At 44.0% G+C, this 20,357-nt stretch overlaps 1 protein-coding gene and 1 long non-coding RNA gene across 3 annotated transcripts; one reads left to right on the top strand and one right to left on the bottom strand.

Moving 5' to 3' along the window:
• Positions 1-366: 366 nt before the first annotated feature.
• Positions 367-20,069, bottom strand: MKRN1 (makorin ring finger protein 1). 2 transcript variants are annotated; one of them, XM_058724087.1, is made up of 8 exons: positions 19,712-20,069; positions 11,848-11,976; positions 5,913-6,142; positions 4,994-5,220; positions 2,771-2,985; positions 1,863-1,973; positions 1,165-1,303; positions 367-798 (listed from the first exon to the last, which is right to left on the bottom strand). In XM_058724087.1, exons 1-8 carry the CDS (start codon positions 19,888-19,890, stop codon positions 586-588), a joined length of 1,443 nt encoding a protein of 480 aa, XP_058580070.1. In that variant the 5' UTR covers positions 19,891-20,069; the 3' UTR covers positions 367-585. The 2 variants fall into 2 exon arrangements, with proteins under 2 accessions (XP_058580070.1, XP_058580071.1); XM_058724088.1 differs by lacking the exon at positions 19,712-20,069 and adding an exon at positions 18,556-18,579.
• On the top strand, positions 6,117-10,640 carry LOC131508895 (uncharacterized). The gene is made up of 2 exons (XR_009260202.1): positions 6,117-6,197; positions 10,381-10,640. It is a non-coding gene; the product is annotated as an uncharacterized LOC131508895 (long non-coding RNA).
• Positions 20,070-20,357: the final 288 nt, after the last annotated feature.

Here is a 20,357-nt window from a genome sequence, read left to right as displayed (position 1 = left end):
CCCCGTAATTATTACTTGTGTGCAATTAAACAAGAGACCAAAACCACAGAACAAGGGCACAGGTGGGGAGTACAGGGTAGGGAACAGATAGATGTAAAAACACAGATGTGCAGATTTCACCAGAAGCCTCAAGCATCCACCTTGTGAGTCTGCAGCAGGCTACTTGCCACAGTCCAGACCCTTCACCTGTCACCCCTGTTCTTGGACCCGAAAGCGGGGCCCGCGCTGTTAACGTTTGAACCCGGGGTCCTCAAAGTAGAGTGTGGAAAAGTCCGTAAACGCTACCCTAGAACCGTGTGAATCTGGCGGGAAACAGATGGCGCAACTAACCTACTCTGACAGTTAAATCCATGTTACGAAAAAAAACTAGCTTTAAGATTTATTTTTGTAACTTCTGGAAACAGAGGAGACAACACACTCCTTGGGGGAAGGTGAGGGGACGAGAAGACAGGCCCTGGGTAAAAAGGACCACGACAGCACCTGGATTGGATAGGCCTGCCTAGGACAGAAACACGGGCACTGCCACACCACCACGGGGACGGCTCCTGGCTGAGGCTCGGCAGACCAGTGCGCCACGCAAAGCTGCTATAGATCCAAGTCATAAAAATCTTCCAGCTCATCATGAAACAAGTCCCACTCGTCTTCAGAGTCTGTCAGGTCGTCGTCCCCACCTGCGGCCAAAAGCATAAGCAACATCTCGCCCAGCTCAAAGGTGACAACCTCCTCTTCGTCGTTGTCAAATGGGTTGCTGTTCTCTCTTTCCTCAATGAGCTCCCAGAAGTGGTTCCTTCGTTGGGCCTGTAAAAAACAAGGCCATGATAGGGAGGGCACTGTCGAGTAGCATCTTCTATCCTGGTGTTTCTAAGGCAAACCGTCCAGCACACCAGAGGGCATGACGAACAGACTTCTCATTTAGGGTTTCGACTTTACCAATTCCTACCCTCTGGTTACTTGATGCAAACCGTTTAGGCTAGAGCTCTGGGCACTCTGTATCACATTTTCCTCTCCTATCCCTCCCCATTTCCTGAGGTGGCTCTCTCCACCTCTCATCCTCCAGTCTCACTCCCAGACCTGTGCGGTAATCTCCTTCCCCTACCCCAATCTGTGCAGGACTCAACGGATAGCGTGGAATTTCCCCTCCTTGAAAAAAACAGCGAGAGTTACCCGGTATCTGCTTGATGTTCCCACTTTCTGTCTCTGTGGCTCCTCTCTACGGCCATCAGGGTACGCATGCTTGTAAAAACAGTTCCCTCCAAATGGGCAGCTCCCACGTCCTTCATCAAAATACCTGCACGCCTTGTTGCTGGAAAGGAAAATATCGCAACCCTTATTCACAGTGGATTTCAGGTCTGTATTTGACTATCATCCGGTATTTCGTTAAACAGGTAGGGATAGAACCAGCATGTTCGTTCACAGCCCTCCCCAAGGTGTGTTCTTAAACATGTGTGCACGAAGGCATGAAACACTAACTAGAAACAGACACTCTGTTCAAGTCTATGCTGTTTGCAACAGCTCCAGTACCGCAGATCCAGCAGAGAGAAAATCTTCTAGAAGCCCACACACAAGCACATAGGACAACTAGAACATGGACGCAGAAGAAGGCAGAACCCCACTCATGGGGTTTCAGCAATCAGCAGTATAGACTTCGTTATAACACAGTCCCTTGGCGTGCACCCCAAGGACTGTGTTATAGCCAGGTACACAACGGGGAAGTGTAATCAGGGGCGACACAAGAAACTGTACTGGGAAGTCAAAGAAAGGGTAGGAAGGAGGTAGGAGTATATAATGCAGCACTGTTCTTTTCAAAGTGAACCCAAGCCATGTTGGGATCTTAGCCTGAGAAAAGGCTGCAGTGCTCATACCTCATTGCCTCTTTGTATTTCTGAATGAGTTTCTGCTTCTCTTCTTTCTCCTCCACCCAGTACTCACTTGGAATGACAAAGTTAGATGTGATCCGGCATTCTGGGCAGGACCTGGGAAACAATGAACAGGCTGCAATGCATATCCCCCTTTACAGGCCCACTCTTCAAGGACACACCCTGATGTGTCACCTCCATACTTAAAGACTTAACTGAAAGGCAAGTGGGCATTTCCTGAAAGGGTTCCACACACTGTCACACAACTGACCATTTCCTCTGAGGCAAGACAAACTCCTTCATAAATTCAATTCAATGGCTAGCCAATTCACTCAAAAAAATAATAATAACAACAACAACTTCGGTTAAAAAATAAAAACAAAAAAATAAAAAAACAAAACAAAACAAAAAAAACAACCAAAGAAGACATTTCACACGGACTCCTTTTTCTTTCGTTTAAATAGATTTATTTCTTGTAACTTTGCTCTGTTTAGATTATGTAGTCTTTGTTCAGTTATGAGAACAATCTTTAAAGGATGGTGGATTATTGGCTAGCTTAATGGATGGAATAGGAAAGTGGAAAATGTAAAACGTCAGGAAACATACATTCAGAGCTAGATAAGTTTGTTCGCTGAGCCTAAACTGGCTAATCCATTAAACACAATCTCCTCAGAAAAAGCACGAAGAATCTACTAACTGATACACAGGGTTTCCTTGTTCAAATGAAAAGTAGACCTATACCAACTAACCTAGAAGCTAGCGGAAAATACAAAGGAGAAGTCCCAATTAGAATACCCCAGTTTCAAGATAAAATGCATGCATTTAAGTGCGGTCCATCTGTTGAAAGTTGGCACAAGATACTAAATTCTTCCCCAAAATAGAAAGCACAAACGGAGATTGGGGAGGAGTCTCACTTTATGATCTTGCTCTCAAATTGCTTAGCACTCCTCCACTTGCGAATACACTTGAGACAGTAAGTGTGGCTGCAGTTGGAGAGAATCCCAAAGCGGCGCTCGCTGGGGCTGGCTTTCTCATAGACCACCTCCATGCAGACCCCGCAGACCATGTCCTTGCTGCGCTGGACAGCGAACGAGAGCTCCATGTCCTTCTCATGGGCCTCGATGCAGGACTAGAGACAGTAGAGAGAGAAGTGTGATCAAGTCACTGAACAACGAAGACTTCCACTGATAGCTCAAGACTGGTGTTCAGAGAAATCAAGTCACCCAAAAGAGAGGTTCCCAATTGGACATCGAAAGCAGCTTTGTTCACAAGCAAATACAGTAACCTTTTGGATCTTTACATCATTAGAAAGTAAAACTAGAAGAATGCAACTTGAAGAACGGGGGGGGGGGGGGGGGGGGGGAGGAGAGGTGTCACCCAGTTTTCTTCACCCTCTGCGTTATGATACATGTTGGAGACTGTTTTTCATACTGTTTATTGATCTCATTAAGGATGAAGGAAACTAATATTTACTAGGGGACAACTATGTGCCAGGCACCTAATTTTCACATTAAAAGAAAAACCAGCTTTATTGAGGTATACTTCACATACCATTTTAATTCATTCTTTCAAAGGGTGCAGTTTAGTTATGTAACCATCCCCACAATCAATAGGAGAATGTGTCCGTTACCCCAAGAAAAACCCCACTCCCACAGCAGTCACTGAACTCCCCTGAAACCAGCCTCCCAGTCCTAGGCAACTAGTAATCTTTGGCTATGCTTATCCCGGGGCATATCATATAAATGTGTCCTTTAGGGACTGGCTTGGTCAGTTATCTACACTGTGGAAGGCTATCTGCGTGTAGAGATTACCTAAATAAACTTAAAAAAAAAAAAATTTACACTACTCTGAACATTCATGTACAGATTTGTGTAGATGTCCCAACCTTTGTTTTAAGGGAGGTGTAACTAACATGTATTACACTACACATACTTTTTCATTTTATAAGAAACATGTTAATTGTAGGAAATACAAAAAAGCAACCAAAAAGTCACCCATAAGTCCACATAACCACATTTTAGTATATTTTATCTTTCTGAAACCTCTTTTTAAGCAATCTTCAGAAACAGACATTACAAAAAGAGACAAGACAAAAAAAACATTTAACTATCCCCAAAACATACCTGAACGATTTATTTAACTTGCCTAATTCACACAACTGACATGCTGGGAAGGTAGGATTCAAACTATGTCTATCCTACATCATGCTTTACCCAACAACCAAATTAATTTTTATTCAACAGAAATGATAACGATTGGAGGCAAAATCTGCTCCAATAAATAAGATTCATAATGCAATGTTTTCTCAACAAAAACTTTATGCTGTAATGGGCTTAAAACCGTAGCCTGCAGTCTGCACCCTTTGGGTTTGAAAGGTAAAGCGGTGCCATCACCGTGGAGAATGCCTGGCAGTGGTTTCCTATGACCCAGCAATGCTAGTCTCCAAGAGACTGCCAAGGGGGAAACAATCCAAGTGTCCGTTCAAATGATGACTGGAAAGATAAAATGTGGTACAGCTATGCAGTGAATTGTTATTCAGCCAGAAGGAATGAAGTACTGATAGACATACAGGATTTCATTCAGAAGAAATCCAGAGAGACAGAAAGTAGATCAGTTATTTATTGTCAGGAGCTGGACGAAGGGCAGGATGGAGTAATGGAGCTAAGGGGCACGAAGTGTCTTTTGGGGATGATGAAAATGTCCTAAAATCACAATCATGGTAATGGTTGCACAACTATGTTGATAGACTTAAAAACAATGAGACAATCTTAGAAGAGTAAATTCTACGGAATGTGAATCTTGGAAAAACTGTTGGTATTTAAAAAAAAAAAAAAAAAAAAAAAAGGAGGGTGCCTGGCTGGTTGAAGAGCATGTGTCTCTTGATCTCAGGGTCATGAGTTCAAGCCCCACATTGAGTACAGACAGCACTTAAATAAACGCTTTTAAAGAAAATGAAAACATTTAAAGAGAAGAAAGAGCCCATGGTCTGAATTCTGAAAGGATGATTTCGTGATAAGGTATTCAGAGCCCAAGAGATAAAACCACTGAATTCACCAAGCGTTTCTCTGAAATTAACAAAGCTTGTGAAAGGGGAAATCCCATCTCAAACCTATTAGCACATGACCCCGCTGACTTACTTTTATATGTTGTGATCTCTGGGCAGCGTCCATGGGATGGAGAACCTGCAGCCCACACATGTCACAGGAGTCTCCGTGGAGATACACGCAGTTCTCCCCGTACCGGCACTCTCCCACGGCGGCATACGGGCAAAGCTGCTTCTTTGTTTCAGCCACGGTTTGTTCCTTCTCACATTCTTCCTTGGTCACTGAGCCCTGCGGGGGTGCTTCAGGGCAGGAAGGGGCAGCTGAAAATGTTTAAGAGGGCAGTAAAGGTCCAAAATGGGTAAGGGGGAAATATGAACTATAAGGTAGTAACTGAGAACCTAACTGAAAAGAAAAAATGAGAACTTCAATTAAAGGCCAAACAGTCTATTTAATCCCTTTACTCCTGAAACAAATCTTTCTAATGCTGATATTTCCATGAATGGGCTTATTTAAAAGAAAACAAAACTTTTTAGGCGACTCTTCTACAATGGCACTGATTAAAGAAAAGAGGCAAAAGAAGCTTCAGTTTTTCAAAACATTCTAAATTCACTATTATTGGGATCAAAGTTTCTTTCACTCCATAGGTAAATCTTAGGTAATCCAATTTAGTGTATTAAGATTAGGTTAAGGGGCGCCTGGGTGTCTCAGTTGGTTAAGCATCCGTTAAGCATCTGGCTTCGGCTCATGACCTCACAGTTTGTGGGTTTGGGCCCCATGTCGGGCTCTGTGCTGATAGCTTGGAGCCTGGAGCCTGCTTCGGATTCTGTGTCTCCTCCTCTCTCTGCCCCTCCCCTGCTCATGCTCTGTCTCTCAATAATAAATAAACGTTAAAATTTTTTTTTTTACAGATTAGGTTAAACATGAAGAGCGGAAGTAGAAGGCTGTGAAACCCACCTAAAGGATGGACTACTGTCTAGTGCCCTAAGTTGTTTTTAGTCTTCCAAATACTCACTACGGCCACAGTAGGGCTGGCCAGGAACAAACTCAATGGCATTCACCCAGTCTTCTGAACCTGCTCCTACACTTGCAAAGTTTGAATTTCGTGAGTCGGCTTCGCCCGTATTCATTTCAACAACTGGTCCAACTACCGATGAGAGACTTGAGGAAGCAGCAAGGGATGATTTTGCAGTTAGATCTGCCACAGTCACTTCTTCCTGTTTCAGTGGCTTGCTATGTTCATATCTAAAAGAAAAACTTAAAGTCAGCAGTCACTGTCTCACCAGCAGCCCCAAATGGGGTATGTATTTCCTGATCCTATCTTTGGGTTCTTTTCAAACTACGGTACCAATGAATCAGCTGGGAAATTGTTAAAAGGCAGATACCTAATTTCTTAGTCTGGAGCAGAGCCGAGGATTCTCCAGGTCTACCAAGGCCCCACAGGATGAGAATACTGCTAGCCCAAGGACTACACTGTGAGGAGCAAGGTCATAGACCAGGGGTCAAGCAAACACTAAAGGGTCAAACACGGGGTGCCTGGGTGGCTCAGTCGGTTAAGCGTCCGACTTCGGCTCAGGTCATGATCTCACAGTCCGTGAGTTCGAGCCCTGCGTCGGGCTCTGTGCTGACAGCTCAGAGCCTGGAGCCTGTTTCACATTCTGTGTCTCCCTCTCTCTCTCTCTGCCCCTTCCCTGCTCATGCTCTGTGTCTCTGTCTCAAAACTAAAAACATTACAAAAAAATTGTTTTTAAATAAAAAAAAATAAAGGGTCAAACACATACTTTATGCTTTGCAGGTCATACTGTCACTGCCATAACTATTACTATTAAACTCTGATTTTACTTCAAAGGCCACCATAGGTGTTACTTAAGTGACTGTACATGGGTACATACTATACATGTGTATTCCAGTAACACTTCATAAACTTCATTTATCGAAAGAGCTTTTGGCCACGTTTGGCCTACACACCAGAGTTTACCCACCCTGTCACAGACCACCCACTACCCCTTAGATTCTACTCCAATGGGGGCGGGGGGGGGGGGGGGGGAAATCCTGCAGTTTCCATGGCAACTATGCTAAAGACACCAGGCAGCCAAAACTGACCAAAGCAACTCTAGGGTGGCCTGGGTGACTTAGGGAGGGGTTGAGCCTCCCACTCTTTTAGCTCAGGTTAGGATCCCAGGGTCACAGGATCAACATGGGGCTCCACTCTTGTCACTGAGCATGGAGCCTGCTTGAGATCCTCTCTCTCCTTCTGCCCCTCCCATTTTTATACACACACCCCCCTCTCTCTCTCTCTCAATAAATAAAATTATTAAAGAAAAAATGCAAGGGTGACAAATTCAACAAGCAGAAACATGGAACATTTTACCAACACACACATTAAGATGTTCACACTATTAAACGGAGAGACAGTATTTTCTTTCATACATTTTTTAAGCTTATTTATTTTGAGAGCATGTAAGCAGGGGAGGGGCACAGACAGGATCCCTAGCAGGCTCCACACTGTTAGCAGAGACCCAACATGGGGCTTGATTCCAAGAAGCATGAATGAGATCATAATGAGCTGAAATCAAGAGTTGGAAAGTCAACCAACTGAGCCACCCAGGCACCCCCTCGAAAAGTAACTTTTTAAATCAAATCTGCCTATTTAGGCAAAGCTATTCCCTTAGTGCAGAATAGATCTATATAAAATGTGACTCTGAAGCAAAGATTTGTGAGTAAGCACTAGGAGAGATCAAGTACAAATAAACAGCAAGACTCTCATTTTGAAAGGCAAAAAATATGGGTCAGTGAAGCATGGACTTTAGGAACAGGGATCGGTCTCAGACCCTCAGACCCTCAGACCAAATTCAACCAGAGCTAAAAGTAGTTTTGACATTTTATGTTTAAATGGTATATATTCCTTTGATTCTAAAACACATTTACAACATTTAAATTATCTATTTATTTTTAAAAGTGAGCTCTATGCCCAACGTGGGACCTCAACTCACAACTTGAGATCAAGAATCACGCGCTCCACCAACCGAACCAGCCAGGCGCCCATTGACATTTGCTGATTATTATTTTTCATTCTTTTTGGGGAAGCAACTAGAACTGCAATCCAGGAGACACAGATTCAGGCAGCAACCTGACTTGTGTTCCTGGTTTCACCATTTTAAATTGGTTGGAAAAAAAGATCACTTTAGGACACATGAAAATTATACGGAACTAAAATTTTAGCATCCCAAATAAAGTTTCATGGGAACACAATCACATCCAGCAGCTTATGTATTATCTATGGCTGCTTTTGTATGACAAGAAACCATGTGGCCTGCGTAGCCAAAAATTTATTTTCTGGTCCCGTACAGAAAAAATCTGCCAAGTCCTGCTTAAAAGGACTCTCGGATCTACTGGATTCAGAGCCCAGGACAATGTCTTCATTATAATTAAGTTAATTCTTTAATGGGTTATCACAGAATCGGTGACCTTACAGTCAAAGTGTTAAGTGAAGAAATAATGCTGAGACAACACTGAAACTAATATTGAGCTTTTCTTTCACATCTTGCAAAGAATACTTTGATATAGGATCAATTTCTATCTAAGGAAGTTTAATCAATTTTCCTTCCAGCTCTAAGAGAAGATAAACATTTTTCCCTCCAGTTGGCTACTTCCCACCTCCAATCATTCCAAAGTCTGGTATCTGTGTTTAAATATTTTAAAAATTAGGGGCGCCCGGGTGGCTCAGTTGGTTGAGCGTCAGGCTTTGGCTCACGATCTCGTGGTTTGTGAGAGCCCCGCATCGGGCTGTGTGCTGACAGCTCGGAGCCTGGAGCCTGCTTCAGATTCTTTGTCTCCCTCTCTCTATATGGCCCTTCCCCTCTCAAGCTCGGTCTCTCTCTCTCTCTCTCTCTCAAAAATAAACAAACAAAAAAAAATTTTTTTTTAATAAATATTTAAAAAATTTTTTAATGTTTATTTTTGAGAGACAGAGACAGAGTACAAGTGGGGAAGGGGCGGAGAGAGACAGAATTTGAATCAGGCTCCAGGCTCTGAGCTATCAGCACAGAGCCTGATGTGGGGCTCAAACTCATCAACAGAGCCTTGAGATCATAACCTGAGCCAATGTCCAGCACTTAACCGACTAAGCCACCCAGGCACCCATCTTTAAATATTTTAATTTATGGGACTCAGTGGGTCTATAGGGTAATAGCCTACCATAGCAAAGGTTGTCACCCATCAACCAAGGTTCTCCACTCGTGTCCAGAAACAAGGAGGGAAGGTCGCCTGGCTGGCTCAGTTGGAAGAACATGCAACTCCTCACATCAGGGTTGTGAGTTTGAGCCCCTCGTTGGGCAGAGGTAACTTAAATAAAACTTAAAAAAAAAAAGACAAAGGAAACGAGGGAGTTCTAATAGCATTCAGCAGGTGGGGGCAAAGGATACTAGACTTCCTGCCATGTGTACCACCAGCTCTGGGCAAGAATGGCCTCACTTCATAAGTGTCACCACTAGCAAACACTGATGCAGTATTTTCTGAACTGTTGGAACTAGGACTTTTATCTTTCATTATAAACTACTCCCTCTGTGAGGAGTTCAATTAATTGAAATCTCTGGGTATTGGCCAAGTTATATTTAAAAAATCCCTATACCATAAGAGTGAAAGTTTAAATCATCCAAGTATAATTTTAACAAGAAAATAAGCAGTCATGGAACAAGCACCTCTGTAAAATTCCTTCGTTAGCTAGTCTAGAATCAGTCTTTTAATGATCACCTATTAGGGGTGCCTGGGTGGCTCAGTTGGTTAAGCGACTCTTGATTCGGGCTCAGGTCACAGTTTGTGGTTTGTGAGGCTAAGCCTCGAGGCAGGCTCTGCCCTGTCACTGGAGTCTGTTTGGGATTCTCTCTTTCCCTCTCTCTCTCTCTAACCCTCCCCGACAGGACTCTCTAAACGAACAAAAAAAAAAAAAAAAAATCGCCTAGACCAGTCTATCTGTCCCAAACAATTACCACCGAAGCTTCCTTTCAGGCAGGCTATTAATACACAGGTTTCCCTAACTCCTTTCACTTTATCCAAAGGGCTCTAAATCGAGCTCAAATCAGGACTATTCCCCAGAGAGGGAGCTGCGCCTTTCCTATAAAGCAAACTTATTAGGTGACTCACATCTGCCTAAATGTCAGAGCCTCACCAAAACAAGGGCTCACTCCCTGGCCTTCAACCTCCGTCTACCACAAGGAAACTCACGGATTACAGGAATATGCTGAAGATGGACTTCTACACTCTTTCTACTTAGTCCCAAAGGAGAACACGAAATGCCACTGGGGCTGGCAAAGCTACCTGAAAAATAAGCTGATGATTAACACAGAGCCCAGGCCTTAGCTTAGATTTCTTCAGTTCAACCTTTTTTTCATTCATTCCACCTATATGACCCAATCAGGTGAGTGCCTCTACTGGATAAGAGGAGTAAGTTAACTAGCCATACTTCCCCTCCTCCTGTCACACAGCACACTCTCCAGGACATCTCTGGACTCATCTCCTCTTGACATTTCCTCTCTCCCTGGACAGAGTTTACAAGGATCCTCAACAGACTGGCCAGGCAAAGAACCCAGCTCCCCTACAATTAATCGGCCTAGAACACCTGCAGAGACCAGCCCATGAAGAAATGCTTTTATATTTAGTATGATAGGGCTCTAGACCCACCCCCCCCTTTCATACTGTGACTAAAAAGGATAAATAAACCTGGGGGGGAGGGGTATTTTTTGGAGTAGAGTGTCACTGTCATTTGTCCCCGTCTCCAGTAATACTGAAAGGAAAAAAAAAAAAAAAATCAGCAAAAAGTAAAATGATTGACTTAAACTCAGATACCAGAGGTTCCACTTCTCAGCTTCTAGTCATATGAAAAAAAAACTTTGTCCTTAGTAACTTCCTAGTAAAATGCATGTGGGATGACCTAACATTAATATCCTACCCGTCAGTAATTCAGTCTTTTGAACTCTTTAGCATTTGAACACAAGCGTTGACATAATCCTTTTCTGAAAGAATGCTAACATTGGCTGACATTCCCAAAATGTCTCACCTACTGTGATGGTTTAAAATATGTCCAGAATTTGGGGCGCCTGGGTGGCGCAGTCGGTTAAGCGTCCGACTTCAGCCAGGTCACGATCTCGCGGTCCGTGAGTTCGAGCCCCGCGTCGGGCTCTGGGCTGATGGCTCGGAGCCTGGAGACTGCTTCTGATTTTGTGTCTCCCTCTCTCTCTGCCCCTCCCCCGTTCATGCTCTGTCTCTCTCTCTGTCCCAAAAATAAATAAAAAATAAAATAAAATAAAATAAAATATGTCCAGAATTCTTTGCCACTACTCCTTTCAAAAGGTGGAGCCCAATCACTCTTCCCTTGAACGTGTGCTGGGACTTGCTGACTTGTTTATAATAAACAGAATATAGTGGAAGGGAGTGTGGGACTTCTGAGACCAGGTCATAAAAGGCATTGTGGCTTTGTCCTTGCTGGCTCTCTTGAATCACTGGCTCTGGGGAAAAGATAGCTACCAAGTATGTGGACGCTGAGCAGCCCCAGGGAGAGGTCCATGTGGTGCAAACTGAGGTATCACCGATGGTTGAGTGAGCGAACCACCCTAGAAGCGATCCTCCAACCCCAAGACTTCAGATAATGCCAGTTCTGCCAGAAATCTTGATTGCAATCTTGGGAGACTCAGAGCTAGAACCACTCAGCTAAGCCATGCCCAGATTCTGACCCCCAGAAACTATGAGACAATGTCTATTATTTCTAAATTGCTGAATCTCCCAGTAATTTGTAACAAACAGGTACCTAAAACACGTGTTTTCTGCTCAATTGCAATTTCAGATTATGGTACCAATTCAAAGACAGATTATTGGAATTATGTGTCTTACTCTTATCTTTTCTCCCAATCTCTCCCAATCCACCCCTGAACAAAACTGATCTGTAGAATTCTTACCTGCAGCGGTCTCCGTAAATACAGTATCCTCGCTGAAAATACTTGCACACTATACCATACGGACTGTCAGAGAGGTCATGCGAGTAGCGACAGTTATCTCCTTCCTTACAAACCCCATGCATGAAATACCTGTGAGAAGAAGAACCACAAAATTGGATTTAAAAAGTCTAAAGCCAGGGGCACCTGGGTGGCTCAGCTGGTTAAGTGTCCGACCTCAACTCAGGTCATGATCTCACAGCTCATTGGTTAGAGCCTGCGTCCGGCTCTGCGCTGAACCTGAAGCCTGCTTTGGATTGTGTGTGTCTCCCTCCCTCTCTCTCTCTGCCCCTCTCCTGCTGGTGCCCAGTCTCAAAAATACATAAACGTTAAAAATAAATAAGTGAAAAGTCTAGAGCCAGCACTAAAAGAATTCTTAGCCAATGTATCAGTAATATACTAGTACTGCATGGCAGCAATACATTCTATTACATGTGAAATGAACACAGAACACGTAGAATTAGACTGTATGACAAGATTATCCATTATGGTACCACAGGAAGGCTGCCTATGCATATGTGCACCAATTCAGATTTAAACTTTGAGGTTGGTATTAATCTTATCTTTGCAGGATTAAGTCTGACCCCTGTTCTCATTTTACAGTCCTGAGGAGGTAGCTTCTTGTTTTCCACTAACTTTAGCCAATAATAGCAGCTCTATCTGTAAAAAAGTCAAAGATAATCAAGAAGCAATGCAGACCACAACGGGTCAGTCTACTGTACTTCAAGAAACCATTTTAATTCTTTCAAATCCACATGTGAAAATAAAAACCAATTTTGCCACAGAGTTAAAGGGCAATCATGATGTCCTATGGTTAGTATGTTGTTCCTGTGCCTTAAAGGGTTACATGTGTATCTAACCAGCAGCTTCCAAACACCAAGTATCACAGTCGGAATTAGTAGGACTTATTTCCTAAGGGAATCCGGACTAGGCAGCACCAGCACCACCTGGGAATTTGCTAGCAATGCAAACATTGAGACCTCACTGCCTATCTACTAAATCAGAAACTGAGGGTGTCCGTATTTCTCTAAGTGTAACTTATGTGGATTAGGTAAGTGATATGGGTCTTATTTTTATAGATAACCCTAATCATGTCAAGTGAGTAGAACCACCACCACCACCATCCATCTTCCCACCACTGACTTCTGTCAGGGTTTTTGTTTTTTGTTTTTAATTCTTTGGTCCGGGGCACCGGGGTGGCTCAGTGGATTAAGTGTACTTAGGTTTGGGTCCTTATCTCAGTTTGTGGGTTCAAGCGCTGCATCAGGCTCTGTGCTGACAGCTTGGAGCCTAGAGCTTACTTGGGATTCTGTGTCTCCCTCCCTCCCTCTCTCTGCTCCTCCCCCACCTGCGCTATCTCTCAAAAATGAATAAACATTCTTTAAAAATGTAAATTCTTTGGTCCTTCCTTTAGTGGTCTCTTTCTCTTGAGCAGAGTAATGAAGATTTAATTTTGGCAGGCCACAACTCCCCCAAATATGCATCTATGTACAGCTGGCAGAATAAGAAAAAAGTGCCTATTTCCTGGGTGTAAATATGGCTGGTCTTGCAGATGACATCACTATATCCAAGAGTGTCACAGTTATCTACAGCTGGTAGGTACAGTAACAGAAAGTACAAGCTCCTTGCCCTCTGAATGGTATGTAAAAAAATATTCAGATTTACCTAAGGAACTCTGAAGAAGTTCCTTCAATTGAACTGTCCCCAAATTCGAATGTGAATAGTTCTATTCAGGGATTACCTGCAAGTGAACCTTCTAGGTGACAGCAGGTAAGATGGCAAGAATGTAACATGTTAGTGGAAACAAACAGTTAAAAAGATCAAGATCCTGAAGTGCTATGACTGCAGTCCATTAAAAAAACATAAAAATAGAATTGGAAAGGGGCGCCTGGGTGGCGCAGTCGGTTAAGCGTCCGACTTCAGCCAGGTCACGATCTCGCGGTCCGTGAGTTCGAGCCCCGCGTCGGGCTCTGGGCTGATGGCTCGGAGCCTGGAGCCTGTTTCCGATTCTGTGTCTCCCTCTCTCTCTGCCCTTCCCCCGTTCATGCTCTGTCTCTCTCTGTCCCAAAAATAAATAAAACGTTGAAAAAGTTGTAATTTAAAAAAAAAAAAAAATAGAATTGGAAGTCAAATTATAACTATAACCTAACTTCAACTGTTACTAGGTTTGCCATAATCTAACTCAGGTCTGAACTTATGCTCCAACTACAGGGCAACTAAACTAGCTCTATCAATAGATAATTTCTGACTGCATAAATGAAGACATCAACATTACACACACACCCAACACCTAAACAAGCCAATGATAATTACATTGTAATCACCACTACAGTATAATTATGCCTCAAAGTATTATATATCAAGTATCCAGTTGCTAATAGGTTATCCATTTGAAACAGTGTCCATGCCTGAATACAGTTGTTTACTGTCTCATCCCTGGTAGGAACTTTTGCTTTTTAAACACAAGACAAAGGTGTCTGAATACAGTTGTTTACTGTCTCATCCCTGGTGGGAACTTTTGCTTTTTAAAGCAAAGGTGTCTATACCTTTGATATTTCTTCGGGATCAATCTTAAGTCAGAGATACACAGACCATTTATTGATTCAGTTTTAAGGCTTGATAAACCCTCTAGAGATTTCCAGCTGGGAAGGAAGCATCTAAATCTCAGGCCCAATACTTGAAATTTTAGGTTTGTTTTTAAATCCCATTTGCCAAGTTTTCATTCAACTGCTGTACTTGGGTTTATGACCCTCTTCACTATGTCAGATTTCATCTTCCACCACTCCCTGCCTGACCATAACTTGGGTTCTTAAACCAGTTGCTTCATTTAAGGAGATCAACTTCCGGGGCGCCTGGGTGGCTCTGTCGGTTAAGTGTCGACTTCGGCTCAGGTCTGATCTCACTGTTCGTGGGTTCAAGCCCCGCATCGGGCTCTGTGCTGGCAGCTCAGAGCCTGGAGCCTGATTCGGATTCTATGTCTCCCTCCCTCTCTGAGGCTTATACTCTGTGTGTGTCTCTCTCAGAAATAAATAAAAACATTAAAAAAAAATTAAAAAAAAACAAGATCAACTTTCTAAAACCTGCAACTTAACATTCAGTAGGACACTTCATTAGCACCTTTGTAAAACATACACCATTTACTTGCTGACATCCATGAAGGGTAGAAACTCTTGAAAATCCCCAAGGATTGTGAAAACTCAACTCATAAAGGATGGAGCCAGCCAGGCACTCCCCATCAGAAGTGGGAGACTCACTTCCAGCTTTGTCACTTGCTAGTGATGTCATCTTAGTCTCACCAATTTTTATATTTTAGAACTTGAAAAAAAGGGCAGTATGTGTGTGAGTGAAGTCACTGCATTAGGCCTTTGTTGCTACTCTGGCTCCCTTACACCTGAGCCTTCCACAGCTTCACTCTGCCCACACTCATACCACATTTGGGGACTGTACTGGTTTCTTCCCATGCCTGATAGGAGGTGTACGTGAACAGATCAGTTCAGAGAGAAGGCAAGACAGCTAGATGTCATGCCACAAGAAGATCTGAAGTTAACTGGAGTAATCTAGCCAGAAAACAAAGGAACAACCTTTTCAGGAACTATTCCTGCAGAAAGCTATACCATATGTGGTTCAACAGGAGGACTGAGAAAAAGAACTACCCAGCAAGAAGTTCCTGTGGTCCAGAACTAGCAACACCGAAGGAATTCAAGCAGACACAAAATCACCGGAAACTGCAGAATCAACAGAAACACTAGAACACAAGTCCTAATTAGTTACTGCCAAATACTAAGCGTTAATTTACATGGTGTTTACTACATACTGTCTGGGTTTTTGGGGTTTTTTTTCTTGCCTTTTGTCCCTCAGTGGTGTGAACGGTATTGGTACACCCAGAGTTATATATCACCCTCACAGTGAAATCCCTCCTTGCCAACTAATTTCTAAGAGATCATGACATAATAGAAGTTACAACAGAAAAGTGGAGAAGGGCAAGCCTCTCCCAAGAATTTCTCCCCAAAACAAAACCAAAATAAATGCTTTTTATTTTTAAGTGCCACCACCAAAAAGCCACCATCCAAAGTCACCTTGATGTCATTGCCCAGACTAAGCCTCCTTTGGTAAAAGGCTGGGCCACCTGGTTTCTAAGGTTCCTTCCACCTTGAAGATTCTGGGACTCCAGGCAGACATTGTCCAGGAATAAAAACAAACATAATCGACTAGATTCTACCCACTGTGTATCTTTTGGAAATCTAAGCACGTTTGCCAAAATTTGTTACAAAAACCACAATATTAGCTTGTGAGGGTACAAGAGAAACAATACCCTCAAAGCATGTCTAGCACTGTAACAACCTACCTGTGGATTTACAGAAATTACTGAATGAGAACTTGGCATTTACCACTTAACTGGCTGACATTCCTTACTGGGATATTTAGTTTTTGATGAGTGCATGTATGCTGTTTCTCAAACTGGACTGTAAATTCTTGGTGGTTGAGGACCATGGATTTCTCTTTTACTTACATATTTAATAAAAACTGTAGAAGACACCTAGGTGTCATGCAAATCGTAATGCCAGTAACAAATTAATTTCTTAATGAGCTGTGTGACTTTTTCAATGTCACCCCTTCAAAGCAAAACCACACAGGTTGCAAGTAATAAATTTCACTATGGATATCGCAGCACTTGCATAGACTTTCTGGAGTAAGTTCCTTTATTTAAGCTATACCTACACTCAAAAAAACAAAAAACCTTTTAAAAAATAGAAATGAAGAAACACTTGTATTTTTTGTTACATTATTTCAACTGACAAACAGTTATATCTACCACTGCAGAAGCACTCTAATCAAGCAGTGTCTCAAATTCAAAATTACAGCTTGCCAAATTACCATCTATTCTTTTAAGTATTATTTTAATCCCACACTCAAAGAAGCTAAAACCAATAGCCTACTTCATAATATTCCTCCAATAAAAAATATGAAAAATGGCCAGGTGGGGGCAGCATAATACAGTTCCTCAGAAAAGGTATATGTAGTTCGGTTTTTCTTAAGCTGCAGATATAAAACAGTGAGATAGGATTCTGAGAAATATATTAAGAACATAGTAACCAACAAGAATATACAAATGAGTTGGAACAATTAAAAACAAGTGTCTGTCAACTGGAAAGGGAGAAACAAACTGTTAAGAGGATTATGCCCTAAGAAAATAGTCTTAGTCAAATTGCTAGACACAAGGAAATAAGCAAAAACACTAAAAATACGGCACTATCTTGAATTCAAGGGAGACTTAGCTTTCAAACAGAATAAAGGTATTTATAATACAGTGCATCTCTACATTCCCTTGAACATCTAGCGTTACCTCACTGTAAGCACTAATGCTTATTTAATGAATAACTGACAAAGTAGTCTCCCAAAACAATGTCTTTGCAAACTTACAAGTTCATTCTTTTTTTTTTTTTTTAACGTTTTTTATTTATTTTTGGGACAGAGAGAGACAGAGCATGAACGGGGGAGGGGCAGAGAGAGAGGGAGACACAGAATCGGAAACAGGCTCCAGGCTCCGAGCCATCAGCCCAGAGCCTGACGCGGGGCTCGAACTCACGGACCGCGAGATCGTGACCTGGCTGAAGTCGGACGCTTAACCGACTGCGCCACCCAGGCGCCCCAAGTTCATTCTTTTTTTAAATGAAAGCAAAGGAATCCTCAAGCACGTGAAGTGGGTAATTTTACGTGTGGATTTACCAACATCAACAAGCTGTTACCAAGTACAGATAATGACAAATGAAACAGGGTCCCTATTCTAAGAAAGTTGCAAGTCTACAATAAATGACATATTTGACATAGTCCTATCCCAAGGAAATAGGTTTTTTTTAAAAACAGGATATCATATTGGTACATGGAACAACTGAAAACAATGTCAAATATTAAAATTAAGACGCACCAACTAGCCTATACTTTTAGATCACTTTCTCCAAGTTACATACAGGTTTACAGAGAAAAAAACGAGTACATCTAGGCTTGTATCTTTCACACAATGCCTTTTCAAAATACTAGATTACTGAGCTATGCAAATTTTTTAAATAACATATACTGGTTCCTGGGCAAAAAATTCCCACCAGTCCAGGGACAATCTAGAACACTGCATTCACTCAAAGATCCTAAAGGCAGACAGCAAAGAGGAATGATTAGTCTGGTAAGCTATTCTGAATTGATTATATACCAGTGAGGAACCAGAAAGAACAGGGAAAATGTCTAACAGCAGGGAAAGTGAAGTGAAAAAGTGACCATGAATTCTGTGCACTGCTGTAAAGGTGGGTTCAAGTTACAGCTGCAAGATAAAAATGAGGGGAAGTATGGTAATTTCTGGTTGGTGATGGGTATTCAAAGCTAGACTATATTGAGACTGGAGATAAGTAATATCAAAGCACTGTATAGAATTTCTTAAAAGAACCCACATATTCAAAACGTTTTCAGCATATAGAGGTAGACTGGGACTGCAGAGGGAAGGGCTAAAAGTTCAGGAATATAAAAGTTACACTAGCTATTTTTAAAAGCTCCAACTACCACGTTTAAATCAAGTGCAGCATTGTGGAGAAAAAAAAAATGGTAAACACAAACAACCGGTTCCATGAATAGGAACTTTAAAATTCTCATTCTTTAAGATACTGCACTTGACTCCTTTCTTACCATATACAAACGAGAAGCTTCCTAAAATAGCTTTTGTTTTTCCATTCCGTTGCGGAAAACAAACTTTATTTATTAAGCTTATTCTTCATGCCTTACATGTGTATTACTGAAGAACGCTTCAATATCGCTGTTAACACCAGGACAGTGAATTCTGTGTTAAGACTATTCTTAAGTATCGTATGGAAATTATCCCACGCGGGTTCAAATTGGCGTTCCAGGTTGATTTAGAGAAAGGAAAAGCTTCTGGGCGCTAGTGATCACTTCTAAAAAAACCCAAGCATAACACCCATTTAAATGCACTCGTATGTACAGCGCGATCATTTACATGCGTACACTCAACATATCTGTAACCGCCATCCACTAATTCTTTTTTTTTTTTTCCACATCCTTGCATCTGATATACCAAACCAAAACAAAACTGCTCTGCTCCGGGAGCGACAAGCTCTTTGATTCCCCTTCAAAAGTAAGAAGGGTGGATTTCAAGAGAAAACATTTCGCCGCGGGAGGGGAATGGCAGCACGTACAATTTCAGGCGGAGGAGAGGATCCGAGCCAGGCACTCGGTACTAACACAAAGCTCAGAACCGCCAACCTCAATAAACATACAAGGAAATAACAAAAGCTACTTCTCGGGTGCGGCGGAGGGCGGGGGCGGAGACGCGAGCGGACGTTACCAACGGATGACAAGGCGCCGGGGGCCCGGCAGCCAGCGGACAGCCAGGCCACCTCGCCGGGGAACGCGGCTGCGCTCCCCGGCCCCACAGAGCCGCGGGGAGGCGGGCTCCAGGCAAGAACACCCACCCCTTCCCGAACCTGCGGAGGTGCAGGCAGGGGATGCGGCATCCCGCGACAATGCGAAGGAGGGAGGAGTCAGCCCACCTTGCCCTCAGCGCGGCGCGGCGCGCCGCTCGGGTGGCGCAGGGAGGGGCGGGGAGAGCGGCGGGCGGTGCGGCGGCCCCGCGGCGGCGCTGCGCGCGCTCGGGCCGCGGCGGCCGGCGGGGGTTGACGCAGCGCGGGCGGGGAGGCCGCGGCGGCCAAACGCCGCTCTTTTCCTTCCTCCGCCCGCCCCCGGCCGACCGCCCGCCCCTTCCTCCGTGCCCTCTCCGCCGCCTCGGCCCCCCTCCCGGCACCCGGCGCCGGGCTGCGCAGCGTCTCACCTGCAGGTGACCTGTTTAGTCCAGCCGCCGCTGCAGCCGTCGCTGCCGCCTCCCCCCGCCCCCGGGGACGGGGAGGTGACTGTGGGGATAGGGGTGGGGGAGGCCGCTGCCACCGCCGCCGCTGCCGCTCCTGCTCCTGATGTTGTGGCTGTTGTTCCGGGAGCTGCAGCCTCCGCCATTACTGTTTATCCCACACAGCAGTGGCACCGGAACTTCCGGGATCACATAGTTCCGGTCCGGCGGCCGGAGAAGGCAGCGAGGCAAGGGGAGGGGAAGGGAAGGAGACTGGGGCGCCCGCACGCTCCCCTCGGCCCCTCGTCGCGTCTCCTGAGCGCTCCAGCCGCTCGAACTGCGGGCCGGAGCCGCAGCGCCCGCGGCCCGCCCCCAGCATCCTCTGATTGGCGGACGGGAGAGCTCCGCCCGCGGGGGTGGGGCGAGGGCCGGGCTCCACCAGGTGGGCCCGCCCTCACTGTCCCCCAACCCCGCCACCCTCGAGACTCCACATCTAGGGAACTGAAGTGCAGGTTTCAAGCATGCACACCTAGGAGTACTTCCCTAGTAGAAGCTGATGCTGTGTTGGGAGGGAATTGGGATTTGGATTGGAATCCAGAATTTCCCATTTGCTGGCTCTACCAATTGTTGGCTG

Source organism: Neofelis nebulosa, chromosome 4 (assembly GCF_028018385.1).
Source record: "Neofelis nebulosa isolate mNeoNeb1 chromosome 4, mNeoNeb1.pri, whole genome shotgun sequence".
NCBI classification, from domain to species: Eukaryota; Metazoa; Chordata; class Mammalia; order Carnivora; family Felidae; genus Neofelis; species Neofelis nebulosa.
Note: the sequence above shows the minus strand (reverse complement) of the source record. Positions and strands in the feature narration are given on the sequence as shown.